Below are 21,530 nucleotides of genomic sequence, written 5' to 3'. Positions count from 1 at the left end.
TTTCACAGTGTTAGCCAGGGTGGTCTTGATCTCCTGACCTCGTGATCCGCCCGCCTCGGCCTCCCAAAGTGCTGGGATCACAGGCGTGAGCCACAGCGCCTGGCCGCCCAATTGTGCTTTTCAAAAAATGGTTAGAATTCTACTTTATACCATATGTCAAAATAAATAATAACTTAGGGATTTATAAAAATGAAGCCATAAAGATATCAGAAGGAGTTTTAAGAATGTATTTATATAGAAGAGTGGGGAAGGCCTATCTAAACACGTCAGCAATGACAGTGCTATAGTCTGAATGTGTCCCCCACCAAATTCATATGTTGATAATCACCAGTGTGATAGTATCAAGAGGTGGTGGCCAGGTGCGGTGGCTCACACCTGTAATCCCAGCAATTTGGGAGGCCGAGGCAGGCAGATCACCTCAGGTCAGTAGTTCGAGACCAGCCTGGCCTACATGGTGAACCCCTGTCTCTACTAAAATATACAAAAATTAGCTGGACGTGGTGGCACACGCCTATAATCCCAGTTACTCAGGAGGCTGAGGCACAAGAATCACTTGAACCCAGGAGGTCGAGGTTGCAGTGAGCTGAGATCATGCCACTGCACTCCAGCCTGGGTGACAGAGCAAGACTCTGTCTCAAAAAAAAAAAAAAAGGAGGCGGGACCTTAAGGAGATGATTAAGTTATGAGGGTAGAGTGTTCAGGAAGGAGATCAGCACCCTTATAAAACAGACTGAAAGGAGCTAGCTTGCCCTTCCACTATGTGAGAACTCAACAAGTTGTCATCTTTGAAGCAGGGAAGGCAAGCTCTTACCAGATGCTCAATCTGTCGGTGACTTGACCTTGGGCTGCTCAGCCCCCAGAACTGTGTGCAATACATTTCTATTGTTTATAAATTACCCAGTCTAGGCCAGGCGCGGTGGCTCATGCCTGTAATCCCAGCACTTTGGAAGGCCAAGACAGGTGAATCACCTGAGGTCAGGAGTTCGAGACCAGCCTGGCCAATATGCTGAAGCCCCATCTCTACTAAAATTTAAAAAAAAAAAAAATTAGCCGGGCACGGTGGCGGGCACCTATAATCCCAGCCACTCAGGAGGCTGAGGCAGGAGGATCGCTTGAGCCCGGGAGGCAGAAGCTGCAGTGAGCCAAGATTGTGCCAGTGCACTACAACCTGGGTGACAGAGTGAGACTCTGTCTCAAAATCATAATAATAAAATAATAAATTACCCAGTTTAGCTGGGCATGGTGGCTTACGCCTATAATCTCAGCACTTGATGGGAGGCCAAGGCAAATGGGTTGCTTGAGCCCAGGATTTCAAGACCAGCCTGGGCAACATAGTGAGAACCCATCTCAAAAAAAAAAAAAAAAGTTGTTATATAAAATGGTAAATCTTATGTATATTTACTGCAATTAAAAAAAAAAAAACCCAATGCAATTTTTAAATGAAGGCTTTTTAAAGTATATAAACCGTTCAGTCTCTATAATTAAAAAATAACTATATAATATTATGAAGATTCAGAGAAAGCATATAGTAATGCAACTTGGCAAAACACAGTAAAGGCAAAAATACTAACCTTTCTACTCAGAAATTCTACCACTAGGAATTTTGCCTAAAGGAAATAAAGATGAGCATAAAGATTTATCTATTAGAGTGTTCATAGCAGTGGTGTTTATCACTGTGAAACAGGAAACAAATCTACATGTTCAACGATAGAGTTACTACAAATGAAAGATTCATCCATTTCATGGGATAACTGTGGAAACCATCAAAATAATGATGTAGAATTATACTGAATGACACATGTAGTAAACTTCTGCTATTTTTCTGCACAGAATCCATTCACTTTTCCGGGCAACAGGACCCTAGTTTTCTTTGAAGGGACCACCACCCTTCCTCTTCTCATTTCATGAAGTGAGTTAGTCATTACCCCGCCTCAGGGCGGCATGATTCGTGTCTGTTGCGTCAGCATCTCCTGACTCCTGGCTCAGTGATGGGTTCTGAGATGGGCACCTGACCTGTGTTAGACCAGAGCATTTTGATCCCAGGACTTTTTATCCAAAAGACTGGGAAAGGGAAGTTCTTTCTCATCTGCTAGAGTGGATACAAAGGACAGCCTGGAGTTGTGGGAAAGAGGTCCCTTGAACAATGCCTACCAAAAAGAAAGCACCTGGACTTTTCACTCTTTTTCTTAAACCGGTTTGATTTGATTTTGGTTTTTATCACTAATCAAAAAAAAAAAAAGTCATAAAGGATATGACATAGAAAGATGTTGTAAGTCTGAAGTGAAAAAAGCATGTTGCAGAATAGTATGTGTAGCACTTCTACAAATCATTTCCATAAATACCCATAAATGTAGTCTAAAGGGATATAGTCTGTAATGATAAAGTATGAGCATTTTTTTCTTCTTGTTTAATGTCTCCAGATGAACTTTTCATTTCTGTAAGATTAGAAGGCACTGTGGGCTTTCCATGAGTGTCCCTTCAGTTCCATCCTGCTAGCATTCTATTTTAGGTTGAAAATTTTTACAGGAGCTTCTCCTTAGTGAAGTATCCATCCTCTGGGTCTCTGCTGTTGAATGTGGAGGTATACTCAGAGTTGTTACTGTAGTGTCATTGCTTCTAGACACTGTCTGTGGACAGAGTTAGGAAACATATGCATGACTACACACACACACTCCACATTTAATTCCAATCCATCACCACAGTGTTTATTCACTTTACACCTTCCACATATGTACCTCCCTACTCCAATAGTGAGAAACCTGGCTCCCATTTTCCTCAGTATATTTACTTATTTGTTCAAGCCCCTGTAAATAGACTTAACCTCCCAATTATGTGGCCTTCTCCTTGGCCCTGGAGCAGCCATGCCAGCCAAGCTCTCCCTGATTCAACACTGATACTGTGGACTCACTCCAGCTGCACTGGCTGCGTTGCACTGGCTAAGTTTTCTAGGGAAATCCTTAAAAGCACTAAAATAAAGTCAACATGTTCATACTGACAAGTTTGGAAACCATTCATTTATTCAAAAAATCCTCGTTGAGCACTTACTCTGTGCCAGGCACTTTTCTAAATGTTGGAGATGAAATGCTAAAACAGACAAAAAGCTCTACCTTTGTGGAACTCACAGTCTAGCTGGGGAGACAATAAAGATAAATAAACTGTGCATGGTGGTTCATACCTGGGATCTCAGCACTTTGGGAGGCTCAGGTGGGAGGATCACTTGAGCCCAGGAGGTCAAGTTCAGCCTGGGCAATACAGTGAAACTCTGTCTCTACAAAAAGTCAAAAAATTAGCCAGGCTTTGTGGTACATGCCTGGGGTCCCAGCTACTCAGGAGGCTGAGGTGGGAGGATCCCTTGAAGCCAGGGGTTTGAGGCTGCAGTGAGCTGTGATCAAGCCACTGCACTTTTGTCTGGGTGACTGAGTGTGACCCTGTCTCAAGGAAAACCCAAAAACAAACAAAAAATAAATAAATAAGACCAGCCATAGTGGCTCATGCCTGTAATCCCAGTACTTTGGGAAGTCAAGGTGGGAGGATCACTTGAGGCCAGGAGGTCAAGACTAGCCTGGGCAACATAATGAGACCTCATCTCTACCAAAAATTAAAAATTAAAAAAATTAGCCAGCATGGCACATACCTGTAGTCCCTGCGTTTCAGGAGGCTGAGGTGGGAGAATCACTGGAGCCCAGAAAATGGAGGCTGCAGTGAGCCACAATTGCACCACTGCACTCCAGCCTAGGTAACAGAGTGTGACCCTGTCTCAAAAAAAAAAAAAAGAAAAAGAAAGAAAGAAAGAAAGAAAATAAATGGTATGCTAGTGATAACTACTAAGAAGAAAAAAATTAAGTTGGGAAGGGGGATATGAATTGCCTGTGGAAGGGGATTAAATTTTAGATGATCAGGGGAGGCTTAATAGAGGAGACTTAAAAAAAAATGTGGCTGGGTGCAGTGGCTCACGCTTGTAATCCAGCACTTTGGGAGGCCAAGGTGAGCGGATCACCTGAGGTTGGGAGTTTGAGACCAGCCTGACCAATATGGTGAAACTCCAATCTATACTAAAAATACAAAAATTAGCTGGGTATGGTGGTGCACACCTGTATTCCCAGCTACTCGAGAGGCTGAGGCAGGAGAATCGCTTGAACCCAGAAGGCGGAGTTTTCAGTGAGTTGAGATCATGCCACTGCACTCCAGCCTGGCAACGGAGTGAGACTCCGTCTCAAAAAAAAAAAGAAACAAAAGATTCAATGGAGTTTTGGGGAACAAGTGGTGTTTGGTTATATGAGTAAGCTCTTTAGTGTGATTTCTGAGATTTTGGTGCACCCGTCACCCAAGCAGTATACACTGTACCAAATGTGTAGTCCTTTATCCCTTACCCCACTCTTACCCTTTGCCCTGAGTCCCCAAAGTCCATTGTATCATTCTTATGCCTTTGTGTCGTCATTGCTTAGCTCCCACTTATGACTGAGAACGTATGATATTTGGTTTTCCATTCCTGAGATACTTCACTTAGAATAATGGTCTCCAATTCCATCCCGGTTGCTGCAGATGCCATTATTTTGTTCCTTTTTATGGCTGAGTAGTATTCATGGTATATATAGACCACATTTTCTTTATCTACTTGTTGCTTGATGGCCATTTAGGCTGATTCCATATTTTTGTAGTTGTACATTGTGCTGCTATAAACATGCGTGTGCAAGTATCTTTTTTGTGTAATGACTTCTTTTCCTCTGCGTAGATACCCAGGTGAGGGATTACTGGATCAAATGGTAAATCTTCTTTTAGTTCTTTAAGGAATCTCTGCACTGTTTTCCACAGAGGTTGTACTAGTTTACATTTCCACCAACAGTGTAAAAGTGTTCGCTTTTCACCACATCCATGCCACGTCCATTATTTTGTTGTTGTTGTTGTTGTAATGGCCATTCTTGCAGGAGTAAGGTGGTATCACATCATGGTTTTGATTTGCATTACCCTATCATTAGTGATGTTGAGCATTTTTTCGTATGTTTGTTGGCCATTTGTATATCTTCTTTTGATATTGTCTATTCATGTCCTTAGCCCACTTTTTGATGGGATTATTTGTTTTTTTCTTGCTGATTTGTTTAAGTTCCTTGTAGATTCTGGCTATTAGTCCTTTGTCAGATGCATAGATTGCGAAGATTTTCTCCTACTCTGTAAGTTGTCTGTTTACTTTGCTGTTTGTTTCTTTTGCTGTGCAGAAGCTTCTGAGTTTAAGTCCCATCTATTTATCTTTGTTTTTATTGGGTTTGTTTTTCGGTTCTTGGTCATGAAGTCTTTGCCTAAGCCAATGTCTAGAATGTTTTCCAATGTTATCTTCTAGAATTTGTATGGCTTCAGGTCTTAGATTTAAGTCTTTGATCCATTTTCCATTTTGAGTTGATTTTTGTATAAGGTGAGGGATCAGAATCCAGTTTCATTCTTCTACATGTGGCTTGCCCAGTATCCCAGCACCATTTGTTGAATAAGGTGTCCTTTCCTCACTTTACGTTTTTGCTTTGTTGAAGATCCGTTGACTATAAGTATTTGGCTTTATTTCTGGGTTCCGTATTCTGTTCCATTGGTCTATATGCCTGTTTTTATACAAGTACCATGCTGTTTTGGTGACTCTGGCCTTTTAGTATAGTTTGAAGTCAGGTAATGTAATGCCTGTAATGCCTCCAGATTTTTTTTTTTTTTCTTCTTAGTCTTCCTTTGGCTATGCAGGCTCTTTTTTGGTTCCATATGAATTTTAGGACTGTTTTTTAATTCTGTGAAGAATGATGGTGGTATTTTGATAGGAATTGCATTTAATTTGTAGATTGCTTTTGGCAGAATGGTCATTTTCACAATATTGATTCTACCCATCCATGAGCATGGGGTGTGTTTTCATTTGCTTGTGTTGTCTATATTTCTTTCAGCAGTGTTTTGTAGTTTTCCTTGTAAAGGTCTTTCACCTCACAGAGGGGACTTTTGAGTAGACCTGAAGGAGGTAAGGGAGCAATCGAAGAGGATAGCTGGGGGAAGAGCACCCCAGGCAGGGGCAGTGATACAAGGATGGAAGTGGAGAGAGGCCAGAGTGAAACAGGAGAGAGCAGGAGATAAGGTCAGAGACGTAGCAGGGACCAGAACATGTGGAGCTGTGCTGGTCATGGTAAGGATTTTGGTTTTCTGTGAGGGATACAGGGAGCCACAGGAAGCAAAGGGGCTGATTTCATCTGACTTGTTTTGACAGGATCATGCTGGCTGCTGTGTAGAGAAAAGACTGAGGGGAAGTAGAAGAACAAAGAACAAAAGAGAACATGATGGCTTGGATCAAAGTGGTGTCAGTGGTGATAGTGAGAAGTGGAGAAATTCTGGGTATATTTTGGAAGCAGAGCCTGTAGGATTTGCTTGCAGAACAAGAGATGTTTAGTCGCAGATAGAAGGCTCTGGAGTTCAAAGGGGAAGTTTGGGCTTCATCAGCATCTAGGTAGTAATTCAAGGCATGAGATAGGACGAGATCATGTAGGCAGTGAATAGGGATAAAAAAGAGAAGGGGTTCAAGAACTAGGCCCTGATGGCCTCCCAATATTTAGAGGTTTGAAGATGAGTAAGACCCAGTAAAAGAGTGGCTAGAAAGATAGGAGAGGCCGGGCGCGGTGGCTCAAGCCTGTAATCCCAGCACTTTGGGAGGCCGAGACGGGCGGATCACGAGGTCAGGAGATCGAGACCATCCTGGCTAACACGGTGAAACCCCGTCTCTACTAAAAAATCCAAAAATAATCTAGCCAGGCGAGGTGGCGGGCGCCTGTAGTCCCAGCTACTCGGGAGGCTCAGGCAGGAGAATGGCGTAAACCCGGGAGGCGGAGCTTGCAGTGAGCTGAGATCCGGCCACTGCACTCCAGCCTGGACAACAGAGCGAGATTCCGTCTCAAAAAAAAAAAAAAAAGAAAAAGAAAGATAGGAGAAAAACCAGGTAAGTATGGTGGCCTGGAAGCCTGATTCAGAGATCGGGAATTGATATATTGTAACAAATACTTTAGATAATTCAAATAAAATGAGGACTGAAAAATGACTATTGGATTTAGTGATTGTGGAGGTCAGTGGTAACCTAGTGATGAGAAGGGCAGTTTCAGTGGAGTGGTAGGGGCAAAATTCTGATAGAGTGGAATCAAAAGAGAATACGAGATAAAATGGGAGATAGTAAATATACATTTTTTCAGGAAAAAGAATTTGGTTATTTAGTCTTTTGTGAATGGATAGAAAAAAGTGATGCAAGGCTGGGCATGGCGGCTCATGCCTGTAACCCCAGCACTTTGGGAGGCTGAGATGGGAGGATTGCTTGAGTCCAGGAGTTCAAGACCAGCCTAAGCAACATGGCGAGACCCTGTCTCTATAAAAAATGATAACAAGGCCAGGTATGGTGGCTCACACCTGTAATCTCAGCACTCTGGGAGGCCGAGGCAGGTGGATCACGAGGTCAGGAGTTTGAGACCAGCCTGTCCAACATAGTGAAACACCGTCTCTACTAAAAATACAAAAATTAGCTGGCCGCATGATGGCAGGTGCCTGTAGTCCCAGCTACTTGAGAGGCTGAGGCAGGAGAATAGCTTGAACCCGGGAGGCGGAGGTTGCAGTGAGCCGAGACCACGCCATTGTATTCCAGTCTGGGTGATAGAGTGAGACTCCATCTCAAAAAAAAAAAAAGACAACAAAATTAAAAAGTCTTTTTTTTTTTTCAAGATGAGAGAAATAATAGCATGTATATATGGGAATGCTGGTGGAAATGATCCAATAGAGAAGGAGAAATTGATAATATGAAGAGAAGAAATGGTTGGAGAAGCTGGAAGTATTTGATTTGGAAAAGGAAAGGTATAGGGGCAATAGTAAGCAGAGTACTGTGGGGCGGTGGGGGCGAGGTTGCGGTTTTGTAGATCATAGGGTTAGGATTAAGGAGGAAACAAAGTAAAAACTGGAAAGACGTGGGAAGTTTTGGTAAGAAGCAGGAGCGTTGGTATTTAAGATTTCAAAGATGAAGCCATTTCCAGAGATGACAAGGCTCCAAGTGTCTCTGTTAAATTAGTGGAAATAAAGTTGCTCCCCATGAATACTGAGCCTTGAACCAAAAGCCATTTGCTGGAGTAACAGATAGATAATATGAGAATGACCAAGGGGGTCCACAGATAACTGTGACACAGACACTAGAAGGTGGTAGAGCTGAATGGGGTAAGAAAGATAAGCAGAGGGCCCGGCTGTGGAGGGGACCACCATGTAGGGTGGTGAGCTTCCTATCTCTGGAATAAAACACTGGTGACTCTGATTTAAAGATTTATAAAAAGAACTCCTGAATTTAAAAAGTATTAGGTTCATCTATAGGAGACTCTGAGAAGAGAACTTCCAGTCCTAAAAGGCTGATACTATGATAATTGGTATGTCTCTTAAATTGGGTTTTCTGTATAAATTAGGATTCTTCTGTTTTTTTTCTATAAAAATTATTTTCTGGCCGGGCGTGGTGGCTCATGCCTGTAATCTCACACTTTGGGAGGCCAAGGTTGATGGATCACCTGAGGTCAGGAGTTCAAGACCAGCCTGGCCAACATGGTGAAACCCCCTCTCTGCTAAAAATGTAGAAATTAGCCGGGCATGGTGGTGGGCATCTATAATCCCAGCTTCTTGGGAGGCTGAGGCAGGAGTATCACTTGAATCCAGGAGGCAGAGGTTGCAGTGAGCCAAGATCACACCATTGCACTCCAGCCTGGGTGACAAGAGAGAAACTCCATCTCAAAAAAAAAAAAAATGTCCTCAAGAGAATATCCTGCTTAACATCAGTAACAATTGGTCGTATCTGTTCTCTCCTCAGTTCCCTCAAAGGTCTTCTAATGGCCTGCACATTCTGACATGTAAATACTTTTTGGATTAAATGACATATCACAAATGCCAAGTTCTTGAGTTTAATGTATTAAATCTCATTAGTACTATTAAACATAAATAACGATTTGCTTTGTAGTTAAGGCTCATCAAATCATAAACATCTTCTGACGCCAGAGTCAGTTTTTATCCAAGCAAGCAATCCACAGTAATGGGACTGCTTTTTAATTTCCAGCCTGGTTCTTGACTAGCCCCTAAAATTGTCGCTCAGTAGAAGCTTACTGAGTATCATCTGAATTTGATAAGTTTAATCAATGTAAGAAAATGGTAATGTAAGTCAGCTACAAAAAGAAGGAAGCATCAAATAGAAATGGTTTTTAGACTGTCTAAAGCTTTTGGATCATTTCTATCCCTGTTCCCTGCTCCAGGGAAATAACAATACCCAAACGCATGTAGAATACAGATATGCAATGTAAAAAGCACACAGCTGATTTCTTTTATTCAACACAAACTATTTCCTTCATTTCAGTAATTTCCCTTCCCCCACCCTCCAGAGAATTCCATAAACATAATCATGAAGCCTTATAGGAATTTGCTAAAATGTTTTTATTGCATTTACTGAGAGTATCACATTATCCTCCAGGCCATTGTAAAGATCTTTTCATTAAAAAGGTTTTGGTTATCTATATTAAATTGCACATTATAAAAAAAAATTGTAAATTGTAGCCTTCAAAAAGAAACATACATTTTTAAAAAAGTACTAAAATACTGCATACTGGTCAAATCCAGCACAATCATTCAGCATAGTGATCTACATTTGAACAACTATTGTGCCAAAAATGGCCCCGGTGTAGGTAGGGAGAGAAGCAGAGCTGCACTGTGGTGTATAGCATACAGTTGGAATAATTTGGCTTTGATGTCTAAGATAAAGTGTGTTTTTCTAACTTTCAAATATACAAAATAATTAAAAAAGTAATTTTCAAATAAACATTAAAATAAGTCCACATGAACAATGTCATATTATACTAGGAGATACTTAAAATATCCACACTCTCTCTTAGTAATACTACAAGGTTCAGTTTGTTGTAGCTATAACTTTAAGGCTAAAATAAACTGGTGGAAGAAGAAAAGCAAAATGCAACTTTTATCAAGCATTGTGCAATGCCTTTACAATCTTACACATCTCAAACCACATTAAGTTACATCAGAAGTTACTATTAGAGTGATGCTTAATCTCACTCTAATGTAACTTCTGATTAGCAAGCTTCCATTCTCTCTTCCAAATATAACTCATGTTAATGTAGAAAAGTGTTATCATTAGTTACCAGAGCAAATCCAGTATACTGGATTTTAAGTCAGGGTCTTTAAAAGAGAGAAGAATTCAACTGAAACCTGTCATCCTCTAGCTGGGCATGGTGGCTCACGCCTGTAATTCCAGCACTTTGGGAGGCCGAGAGGGGTGGATCACTTAAGGCCAGTCTGGCCAACATGGTGAAACCCCATCTCCACTAAAAATACAAAATTAGCCGGTGTGGTAGTGGGCACCTGTAGTCCCAGCTGCTCAGAAGACTGAGGCACGAGAATCGCTTGAGCCTGGGAGGCAGAGGTTGCAGTGAGCTGAGATCGTGCCACTGCACTGGAGCCTGGCATTGGAGCGAGACTCCAAAAAAGAAAAGAGAAGAGAAGAGAGAAAGGAAAAGTAAAAAGAGAAAAGAAAAGAAAGAGAAAAAGGAAAAGAAAAAGAAAAGAAAGACCTGTCATTCTCAATTCATCTGAATCCTACCTACAGAACATTAAGGAGACCCTTATGTCTCAAACTCCTGGCCTTGAGCAATCCACCTGCCTCGGCCTCCCAAAGTGTTGGGATTACAGGTGTGAGCCACAGCGCCTGGCCAAGGAGACCCATATGTAATTTTACGTAAGTGTTACACAATCAGACCAACGATGGTGCTTGATAAATCACAGATCTGAGATTTGCTGACACTGACCCAGCCGTAGTACTTATTAATTGTTTATGTTAAATCTGAAAGACGAACAATGATACTTTCAGTGAGAAGTTTCAAATAATTATAAAAATATAACTGTGCAAGTAACTCATTATGCATGTTTTAAGATTGATGACTTTCAAAACTCTGATTTTAGCCTGAAAATTGCGAAACAGCTTCAAATGTCCAAATGTCTGCATAAGCAAGCTCAATAGGAAGCAATTATATATAATTTTTTTCACATTGCCTCAAAGTTACAGAATATATTTGAATCGCTCACTTTGTGTTAGAAACATTGACAAGGGACTTTCTCTTTAAAGTTATTACCTTGGGAGGTTGTGTTCATTAGAACGTTTTCATTTGGTGATCATTTTCTTGTGAGTTTCCTAATTTCACCCCCTTGCTTTTCAAGCCTTACATGTTAACAAAAATTGCATACTTCTAAGTATATACTGGAACTCAATAATCACTGTACAGGTGAGCTTTTTTCCTCAGTCATGTATGTATACATTTCCGATTGTGTTGTATAGTAATTTTTTTTTTTCTTTGAGACGGAATCTCGCTCTGTCGCCCGGGCTGGAGTGCAGTGGCCGGATCTCAGCTCACTGCCACATCCGCCTCCCGGGTTCACGCCATTCTCCTGCCTCAGCCTCCGGAGTAGCTGGGACTACAGGCGCCCGCCACCATGCACGGCTAATTTTTTGTATTTTTTAATAGACATGGGGTTTCACTGTGTTAGCCAGGATGGTTTCAATCTCCTGACCTCGTGATCCGCCCGCCTCGGCCTCCCAAAGTGCTGGGATCACAGGCGTGAGCCCTCGCGCCCGGCTGTATATTAATATTTTTAAAAGAAAAATAATTTTGAAAGGAACATGAAGTATAGCACCAATCTTGATTTAATAATCTTTGGTAGAAAAAAAAAGAGGCACCAACTATACAGTCTGTTCATAGTCCAGGGTCAAAATACAGCACTTTTTTTTTTTTTTAATTTGAGACAGCGTTTTGCTCTGTCGCCCCGGCTAGAGTGCAGTGGCGCGATCTCGGCTCACTGCAAGCTCCGCCTCCGGGTTCACGCCATTCTCCTGCCTCAGCCTCCCGAGTAGCTGGGACTACAGCATGGAGCCACCACGCCTGGCTAGTTTTGTATTTTTGGCAGAGACGGGGTTTCTCCGTGTTGGTCAGGCTGGTCTCCAACTCCCGACCTCAGGTGATTCACCCGCCTCGGCCTCGTAAAGTGCTGGGATTACAGGCGTGAGTCACCGTGCCCGGCCCAGCACTATTAATAACAAGCCCTCCATTCCTGAAATAACATTTCAATATAGACTGAATTATGAAAGATACTTTGACTCATTAGGAGAGATCACAGTAGAAAAGTTTTATGTGTGTACACATTTAAAATATTTAACAAACTGACTCTTCTAATGACAGATACTGAAAAATATCTAGTAAAGAATAAAAGTCATACATCAGGCTCCACAATAGTATTACAGATCTAATTTGAGTTCTAAGTGTTATTTTATATTAGTAGCTCCTATCGCATACATGTTTAGGGACATTCAACTCCAAAATACTCTTCTTAAAGCACTCATATTGAAAGGCAAAGCAACTTCTTTAGGTAGACTGGGTTAACTCCTGCACTATTGCCACACTCAAGAACAGCATTTTAAAAAACTCCAGCGAGTCAAAAATTCATTGTCCCAGTCCTTGTTCTACTAGGAAGGAGTGTCTCTTACAGGAGTTTAATGTGTAAGTTGTAAGGTTCAGGCACAGCTGTACAATCTGTACATCACTGATTATCTACCCTCTTGCCAATGAAAACAGAACTTTTTCATAATCAAGCTTCCAATGTAACTTGAAAAGCCACTGGCGAAGCATTCTAAGTGTTCATTAGAATCTAAGTGGGTCTAATTTAGGATCTAAGTGTATCTAGATTCTGAATTTCTTCAGGTTTTTCTTTTTTTTTTCTTTTTTTTTTTTTTTGAGACGGAGTCTCGCTCTATAGCCCAGGCTGGAGTGCAGTGGCCGGATCTCAGCTCACTGCAAGCTCTGCCTCCCGGGTTCACGCCATTCTCCTGCCTCAGCCTCCCGAGTAGCTGGGACTACAGGTGCCCGCCACCTCGCCTGGCTAGATTATTTTGGATTTTTTAGTAGAGACGGGGTTTCACCGTGTTAGCCAGGATGGTCTCGATCTCCTGACCTCGTGATCCGCCTGTCTCGGCCTCCCAAAGTGCTGGGATTACAGGCTTGAGCCACCGCGCCCGGCCCAGGTTTTTCTTTGTCAGATCCACAGGCCATATTAGTTGTTATTCCTTTTTTGTTACTTTTACAACCGTTTATCAGAACAAAGCACTCAAGAAATTTTACTGATACTTTGACCCCACTAACATTTTACACCCCCTTGCTTTTCAATCCTAGAATCACCATTAGCTCCCTTTTGATGAAGCAGGAGTTGATTCAGCTGTGCTTTTAGCTGGGCTTTCAGCTGGACACGGAAAGCGGAGGTAGATGAATTGTCATGATCAAGTGGGTGTCATGAGGTACTTAGGTTTTATTTTGTTCTTACTGTCTTTCCAGCTTACTAATAAAAATATTGAAATCCATTTCAAAAATGAGGTAGCCTCATGTTATTTTATATCTGTCAGGAATATAGTACCATGGGGAATTTTATTTCCCCAGAAAGCAAGATTGCACCCCTTTAGTATGGTACATTGAACTTTAAAAGAGGTGCCCTTGAACGTGTGGAAGTGAAGACGAAGTCTATGATTTAAAATTTGATAATTTGTAAAAAGGCGAGCTAAGTAAACTACGTCCTAAGTTTCAAGGTTTTTCTGAGTGATTCAAAGATGTAATGAATTTTCCACGGGTCTTTACTGTCTCAGGAGCCATCATCTGATAAAATGCACATTGATGATAGGTCCATAATTGTGCTTCTGACATTTATGCAAGCTTCACACTTCACTGTGAGCATTCAGCCCTTTGTTCTTAAGAATCGTGACCTATTGCTCTATAGTATATTTGTAACACACAGCATTAATCTCTGCCCACTAATAATAAACATGTCATGGCTATGAAAGTATAGTGAGCCCAGGGCCTGTTTATCTACCTTGTTATTATTTGCCCCTGGAAATTCAGCTCTAGACAGTCTTTTTAGACCAAGCTATCAACAAAAATCAGCATGTATAGTAGAGTAGAACTAATTTTTTTTTTCTTTTTTTAGACAAGGTCTCATTTTGTCACCCAGGCTGGAGTGCAGTGGTGCAACCATGGCTCACTGCAGCCTTGACCTGCTATGCTCAAGCGATCCTCCTGTCTCAGCCACCCGAGTAGCTGGGACTACGGGCGTGTGCCACCAAGCTGACTAAATTTTTTTTTGTAGAAACAAAATCTCACTATGTTGCCCAGGCTGAGTCTTAAACCCTGGGCTCTGGTGATCCTACCGCCTTGGACTCCCAAAGTGCTGGGATTACAGGCATGGGCCCCCACACGTAGCCTTAGAACTAATGATTAAGTCAGTAAAGTAGCAAGTCTTCCTTCTATGATGTATTCTTATTCCACATTACCATTATGAATGACAAATTGCCTTTTGTTTTCATAACAAGACAAAAAGCTTGTCTTTTTAAGACTTAATTAAATTGTTAGGGATGATGCATTTCTCATTCGCCAAGATACTACTTGCCTTTTAAATTATAAAAACATAGATGTAAAAAGAAGGTAATAGTTTCATTTCCTTCTCTTTTTAAGACAACACACTAGAAAAGCAACAATCTTTGACCTAACGTAAAAGTTGCTCCTTAATGTTTATACCAGCAACAATACCTTTTTTCAGTGTTAGAGACTTCCTAAAAAGTTTTAAATACTAGTTTAAATTGTTTACATATTATAAAATTGGAGCTAATTAGCTTATGCATTTCTACTTGTATCTCTAAACTCTGGGAATTTATTCTAACACCATTCACCAGAAAATGTAACCCAACCTAAGGAAGGTTCCTGAAGAACAATCATTAGGAACTGCATCAGAGAGGCACACTACATTCCCAGTCACCCTTCATGCTGGGCTCTCAGGACTAAGATTTAATGAAACCTTAGCGAAACTGGAAATCAAAGTAAAAAATTATGCTCTCTGAAAATATGCTAAGGACTTGGCAATGTTTTTTTTTTTTTTTTTCTCGAAGCATTTACCTTAAAATTTTAAATAAAGTTTCAAATGTTAGCATAAAAGATACTAATTTTTATGAAATTTATTTCTTCCCTTAAATATTTTAGTCATGTAATTTAAAATTAAATTCAATGTAGACTATTAGAACTAAGTTGAAGACTGAGAGAAAGCCATTCTCCAGGATACACGAAATTGGGTGGGGATCCATTCAGTGAAACTGCAGGGATCAGTAGGAAGTACAGCCACGCAACCAGTGGAGCTAAGCATGGATGTTAATGAACTCTTCAGGAGGTTTTTGAAGGATAGGAGGAAGTAAAGGGAAATGAAAAAATGATGAGGATAAGAATAATGTAAGAAGAGTAAGACAAAAGGTACATAAGAAAGGGCATGAAAGTGCACCACCAGGAACTCCTCAGAGCCACCCATGCTATAGGTGGCCTTCCCCCCACAATCTCATGTCATATTTTTTATTCAGTTTTCCATTGATTTAATGTCAAAAGTCATCTGGACATAGGCCAATTTAGAGTAACACTGGTATAAATTAAAATATTCTTAAATGCAGCTAAAAGGACTAGAATCATCCAAAGTAAATTGCTTTGAAACGATGTGTACTCTTACTTTTTTTTTTTTTTCTGAGACGGAGTCTCGCTCTGTCGCCCAGGCTGGAGTGCAGTGGCACAATCTCAGCTCACTGCAACCTCCGCCTCCCAGATTCTTCTCCTGCCTCAGCCTCCCGAATAGCTAGGACTACAGGCGCCCACCGCCATGCCTGGCTAATTTTTTGTATTTTAGTAGAGACGGGGTTTCACCGTGTTTCCCACGCTGGTTGTGAACTCCTGAACTCAGGCAATCCGCCCACCTCGGCCTCCCAAAGTGCTGGGATTACAGGTGTGAGCCACCGTGCCCGGCTAGAATTTGAATCTTAATACACGATTTATGCAATTTTCAGTGGAAATTACAAGTCGTATAGCAGGGCTATGGAATAAGCATTGTAAATATGATCAAAGGGATGAACACATCTTGCATAAAGTATCAATAGTCTGGGTGGTATATTACTGCTTAAATGGATGGATCCCAGCAATATCCATGGCAATCAAATTTAACCAAAATGTTTCTGGAAGTTGCTTGGCCATCGTTACATTATTATCCAATCTAGAGTTTCTATAACAAGGAATGTTACTCCCTTTCATACTTTTCTTGGCCTCAAATGCCAGAACGTTTTGAATTTGAGAATTTTCTGAGTCTTATCAAAAACAGGATGAGGAGACAAAAGCAGAGTTTTGACTCTGTATTCTTTTCCGACTCTCAGAAACGTGTCTGGATTGAACACAAAACATTTAGGCTTATCAGGTCACATTTTTGCAGCAGTAACACTTCATTCAGAAATTAGGACTTAGCTTGACTAGATTAAACCACAAATTTTTATATTAGTATTTTTCATTTTCTTTGTGTATTTTAAACTTTAAATCTTTTCCCACAAATAGTATTAAATATGTATTTATGGAATTTAGCATCTTACCTTTATACTTTTTCTTCTTAATTTTATATTATTATAGCAGAGTATTCTCCATATGAGTCTTTGACAATAGAGCTTTTTCAGTGTTATAGATCCAGTCTGATTCATTCCATTAAACCGAAAACTACATATGTGAAGTTTAATATACAAATACATATGCTGAGACCTAAGTTATATTATATATACTTAAGTCACTGCTATTTTAATATGGAAACTAACCAAGCAATTTCTTTTAGTTTCAGATTATCTTTTTCCCTAAAATCAGCCAAATTTTGAAGGAAAAAAAAAACATTGTAGAGGTCTTTACAGAGGTAAGTTTTCATTTTTGAATTACTTTCTATGAAATTGGGGAGAAGGTATTTTAAGGGGAGTCTGTGCTAAAACTTTTTTTTTTTTTTTGAGATGGAGTCTCACTCTGTCGCCCAGGCTGGAGTGCAGTGGCGTGATCTCTGCTCACTGCAAGCACCACCTCCCGGGTTCACGCCATTCTCCTGCCTCAGCCTCCCAAGTAGCTGGGACTACAGGCACACGTCACCATACCCAGCTAATTTTTTTATTTTTAGTAGAGACGGGGTTTCACCACATTGGCCAGGCTGGTCTCAAACTCCTGACCTCATGATCCACCTGCCTCTGCCTCCCAAAGTACTGGGATTACAGGCGTGAGCCACTGCGCCCGACCTAAAACTTTTAAAAAAATTAACAGTTTTTGTTTTTGATTTTCTTTTACAGACCGGGTCCTGCTCAGTTGGACAGGCTAGAGTACAGTGGCATAGCTCACTGCAGCCTCCATCTCTCAGGCTCAAGCAATCCTTCCACTACCTCAGCCTCTGAGTAGCTGGGGCTACAGGTGGGCACCATCATGCCTGGCTAATTTTTAAATATTTTGTAGAGACACGGTCTCATGTTACCCAAGCTGGTCTTGAACTTCTGGGCTCAAGTGATCCCCCTGCCTTGGACTGTCAAAGTGCTAGGATTACAGGCATGAGCCGCCACGCTTGGCCTAATTTTTTTTTATTTTTAGTAGAGACAGGATCTTGCTATATTGCCCAAGCCGGTCTCAAACTCCTGGGCTCAAGCGATCTTCCCTCCTCAGCCTCCCAAAGTGCTGGGATTATAGGCACAAGCCACCTTACCCAGCCAAAATTAACATTTATAATAGTGGGTTTGATGATTGGTCTTAGCTGTATGTTTTGTTGAACTTCTCAAAAATGAGAAAGTAACATTTTATATAACTGGACATGAGTGAATGAAATCATTTTCTAAAAACTTATAATAAGAACATGAAAAGGTAGTATGGTCAAAATGTAGATTTTTTTTTTTTTTTCCTGCAAAAGAACCATCCACAGGCAAATTATCTAAGTCCCCTGAATATGAAATATGAAACTATTAGAAGTGGTAAGGTACAACTGCGTGTATGACAAAGTAAGTTGCTGAATGTCTTCACAATGAAAAGCACTACCTTTTAAAGGTCTCAAGCATTAAAGCATAATTTTAGGGATATAGGAAAGTGTTCTTGTTTTTGTAAATGAGTATGGGTCACGACATGACTTTGGTTTTAATTTTCGGTCCTCAAACTGAAAGCTTTCTTATGATAATCTGTATATAAATAGCAAAAATATAATGGGAATGTTCTTAGGGAACACACTAGGATCAATAATACGAGTGAAAATTTTTGCCAGAAAGTTCTGGAAATGTAGGACTTGGTTCTTTTTATAAGTACTTTTAACCTTTTCAGACTCATTAATTTCATAAACCAATTTAAGCAATTATTTCTATCAGCTACAGATATTTCCTTCACAAATATAAAGGGTTTTGCCCCCCTCCCCATCCTCCGGCCTCCACCAATTTCTGCCTGTAACTGCCACTTGATAACTGCTAAGTAAGACTTTGTTTAAATATCAGGTTCTAGTGCTAACAAATCTGGAAGTCAGAAGATTTCTAAGTTACAATTGCCAGAATATCTTTCATGCATTCTATTTTACTTTATTGTTACAATTTCAACAATTCAGAAACATGGGGTGTTTCTGGCTACTTGAGTAAAACACACTGCAAACGCAAAGGGAACAATGCTGTAAACTTAAATGATTTCTGAACAGCTCAGGATCCTCCTGGAGAGGATCCTTTTCATTTCACGTATTGATTCTGAATACATTGTCAGCACCTGCTCCCAGAAGGGCCCTTGACACTAGAGCAAGTCAGAATATCTTAATATCACAGCTTATTTAACAGCAGGAAAGCAACTTTAACACAGACTGGAGGTTTGGGTAGATCTGGTATTACCTAGAACCCAGGCTTAAATTTTGCAAAAAGTTTCCACAGAGCATAAGAAAGTAAAACAGAGGTACCAGAACTGAAGACATCATTAACAAACAAAATATTTCCACTCCTAACCAAACTGCAACCCTTTCAGTATAGCTTGAGGTATTTTTAAATGTTTGTACAAGCTAAAGATCATTCACAGTTTCCAAAGTTGCTTTTTACTGAGATAGCTTCAAATTTTCACAATATGTGACTTTCAGACATGTTTTCATATACTGGGGTCTCTGCCCTCAGACTCACGGAAACATCAGAGATATTCAGTGGCAGAAAATGGTTCTTGTAGTGATAAGGGTTCTATTTCCCAATTATTGTGCTATTCCTAGGATGTGATTAAAAAAATATGAAATTTGCAATTCGTATAAAAGGAAAGGAAACTTGCTTAAAATTCAAAAAGCAAGTCCAGTCTGGTGGAGGTATGTAAGATATTAAATAATAGAGTCAGATTCTTTCTTGAACACTCCAGATGAACTTGACAGCAGAGAGTTCTGGTTTTCCACCATTTTCTCCATCTTTTCTTTCCCAGCGGTTTTACTGATCTCTCTTTGCTTCTTACTATGGATCCACGGGATAAAACAAAGCACAGCACCTCCGATAAGGGGAGGGGCTCCAGCGAGGTAGAACGCCACGTCATAGGAGCCCAGCTTGTCACGAAGTAACCCTGAGAAGGGAAAAAGCTGTCACCAACGGAGAACAAGTGTGGCTCTGCAGGGGGTCTAGATTAGTCACAGGGATGGCCTAGTCCCAGCCTAATTTCACCTCCACAGGACTGGTTCAAACATCTCAGATATCAGACTTTTTTTTTTTTTTTTTTAAGGAAACAGATCTGAAATATAAACCTTTATTGATAGAAAAAAAAAGATCTCATATATGTAATGTTGTCATAAAGTACAGGCCTCTGGATTTTCATACCAAGACATTACTTGAAAAGCTGGAAAGGCAGATTTTTTTTTTTTTTTGAGACAGGGTCTCACTGTGTCACCCAGGCTGGAGTATGGTGGCATAATCATGGCTCACTGCAGGCCTTGACTTCCCAAGCTCAACTGATCCTCCCAGCTCAGCCTCTTGAGTAGCTGGGACTACAGGTGCATGCTACCATGCCTGGCTAATTTTTATATTTTTTGTAGAGATGGGGTTTTGTCACATTGCCCAGGCTGGTCTCAAGCTCCTGGGCTAAAGCAATCCTCCCACCTCAGCCTCCCAAAATGCTGGGATTACAAGCATGAACCACCATGCCTAGCTTTCAAACTACTCTTTGGTCTATTTGGTTTTTATGAAATAACATGAAACTATTTAACATTATAATTCAAAATTGAGAAAAATTGTAAATGTAATAATGTGGATGAAAGTTAGGTTGTTAAATACATTTTGGAAAGAGACTAAGGTTTATCAGTACCTGGAAGAAAATATAAATATATAAGAATTATTAATGGCATTCTATATTTGGGTTCTGCTTCTGAAAACTATTATTTAGGGTACTCAACATTTCCAATTTCTCTAACAAATTCCAGGACTCATGGTTTTAAAAGTTATCTTAGTGTTTTTAAACTTTTATAACTTATACAACCTAAGTTATCTAAAATGTCCAGGGAACATACTGTACTAAATATCTATCTGACTTTGCTAAATAAATAGCTGACCATTTGTCTAAGTACCAACACATAAAAATGTGTATATCCATTCTGCATAAATAAAATAGACAATATCTGTAAATGCACAAGTTTTCTATCTTTGGAATCAGACCATTCCATACATAACTGAACTCTTCCTCCTTATGAACACTCATGATTATGCTCTGCTGTGATACTATGATGCCCTCAGAGCCTCCTGGTGAGCCAGCAGCTTTCTGCTGCCAGTTGCTGTGTAGTGGTGCTCTGCCTGCTTCCGAAGTTTCCTGTTACCTCCCTTATTCTTGCTCTGTTAACTGTCACTTCTGGTAGCAAAACTATTTACTACTAGAGTGCTGCTTATATAAAATCTGTTGTGGACTTAGAAACTGTAAAACTAAGCTTGTAGGGTATAAAAAGAAGAGTGAACAGTATATTACCTGCGGGAGAGAAGGAGGAGGAGGGTTCTCCTATAGGGAGACCATGACCTTTTGAACTTAAACTGTATGTGGTCTGCTCAGTAGTAACTCTGCTTGCTTGATTCATGACTAGGAATGCAGTTCAGGATATGAGAATGCATTGAGCTAAACCTTCACTGAGCGTCTCATGTGCCAAACACAGATGACAGTACATACATTTACATTTTATCATATTTATATTGAATCTTCTAATACTAATTGACACAGGCACCCAAGTAATACTGAACATGAGACATCTTTATAGTATCATTCAGAGAATTTCTAGAGGTGGAATTCACATGAGATAGAATTAACCATTTGAAAGTGAACAATTCAGCGGCATTTAGCACATACACAATGTTGTGCACCCACCGCTTCTATTCCAAAATATTTTCATCGTGCCAAAAGGACACTTCATCCCAATTAAGTAGTTACTTCCCAATGCTCTTTCTCTCCAGCCCCTGGCAATCACCAATCTGTTTTCTATCTGTATTTATTTACCTATTTTGGACATTTCACATGAAATAAATCATATGATATACGACCTTTTAGAGTGAGACAGGGTCTCACTCTGTCACCCAGGCTGGAGTGCAATGGGGCTCTCACGGCTCTGCAGACTTGATCTCCCAGACGCAAGAGATCCTCTCACCT

At 40.4% G+C, this 21,530-nt stretch overlaps 1 protein-coding gene across 1 annotated transcript in view; it reads right to left on the bottom strand.

Annotated features, from left to right (window-relative positions):
- Positions 1-17,515: 17,515 nt before the first annotated feature.
- The window catches only part of SLC16A10 (solute carrier family 16 member 10), a 137,598-nt gene continuing 133,583 nt past the window's right edge, over positions 17,516-21,530 (bottom strand). The window contains exon 6 of the mRNA XM_025383012.1: positions 17,516-19,475. Within this exon, the coding sequence (XP_025238797.1) occupies positions 19,243-19,475 (233 nt within the window). The 3' untranslated portion in view covers positions 17,516-19,242. The remainder of the gene's footprint in view (positions 19,476-21,530) is intronic.

This window comes from Theropithecus gelada, chromosome 4 (assembly GCF_003255815.1).
Source record: "Theropithecus gelada isolate Dixy chromosome 4, Tgel_1.0, whole genome shotgun sequence".
NCBI lineage: Eukaryota > Metazoa > Chordata > Mammalia > Primates > Cercopithecidae > Theropithecus > Theropithecus gelada.
This window is presented reverse-complemented; position numbering and strand designations above follow the sequence as displayed.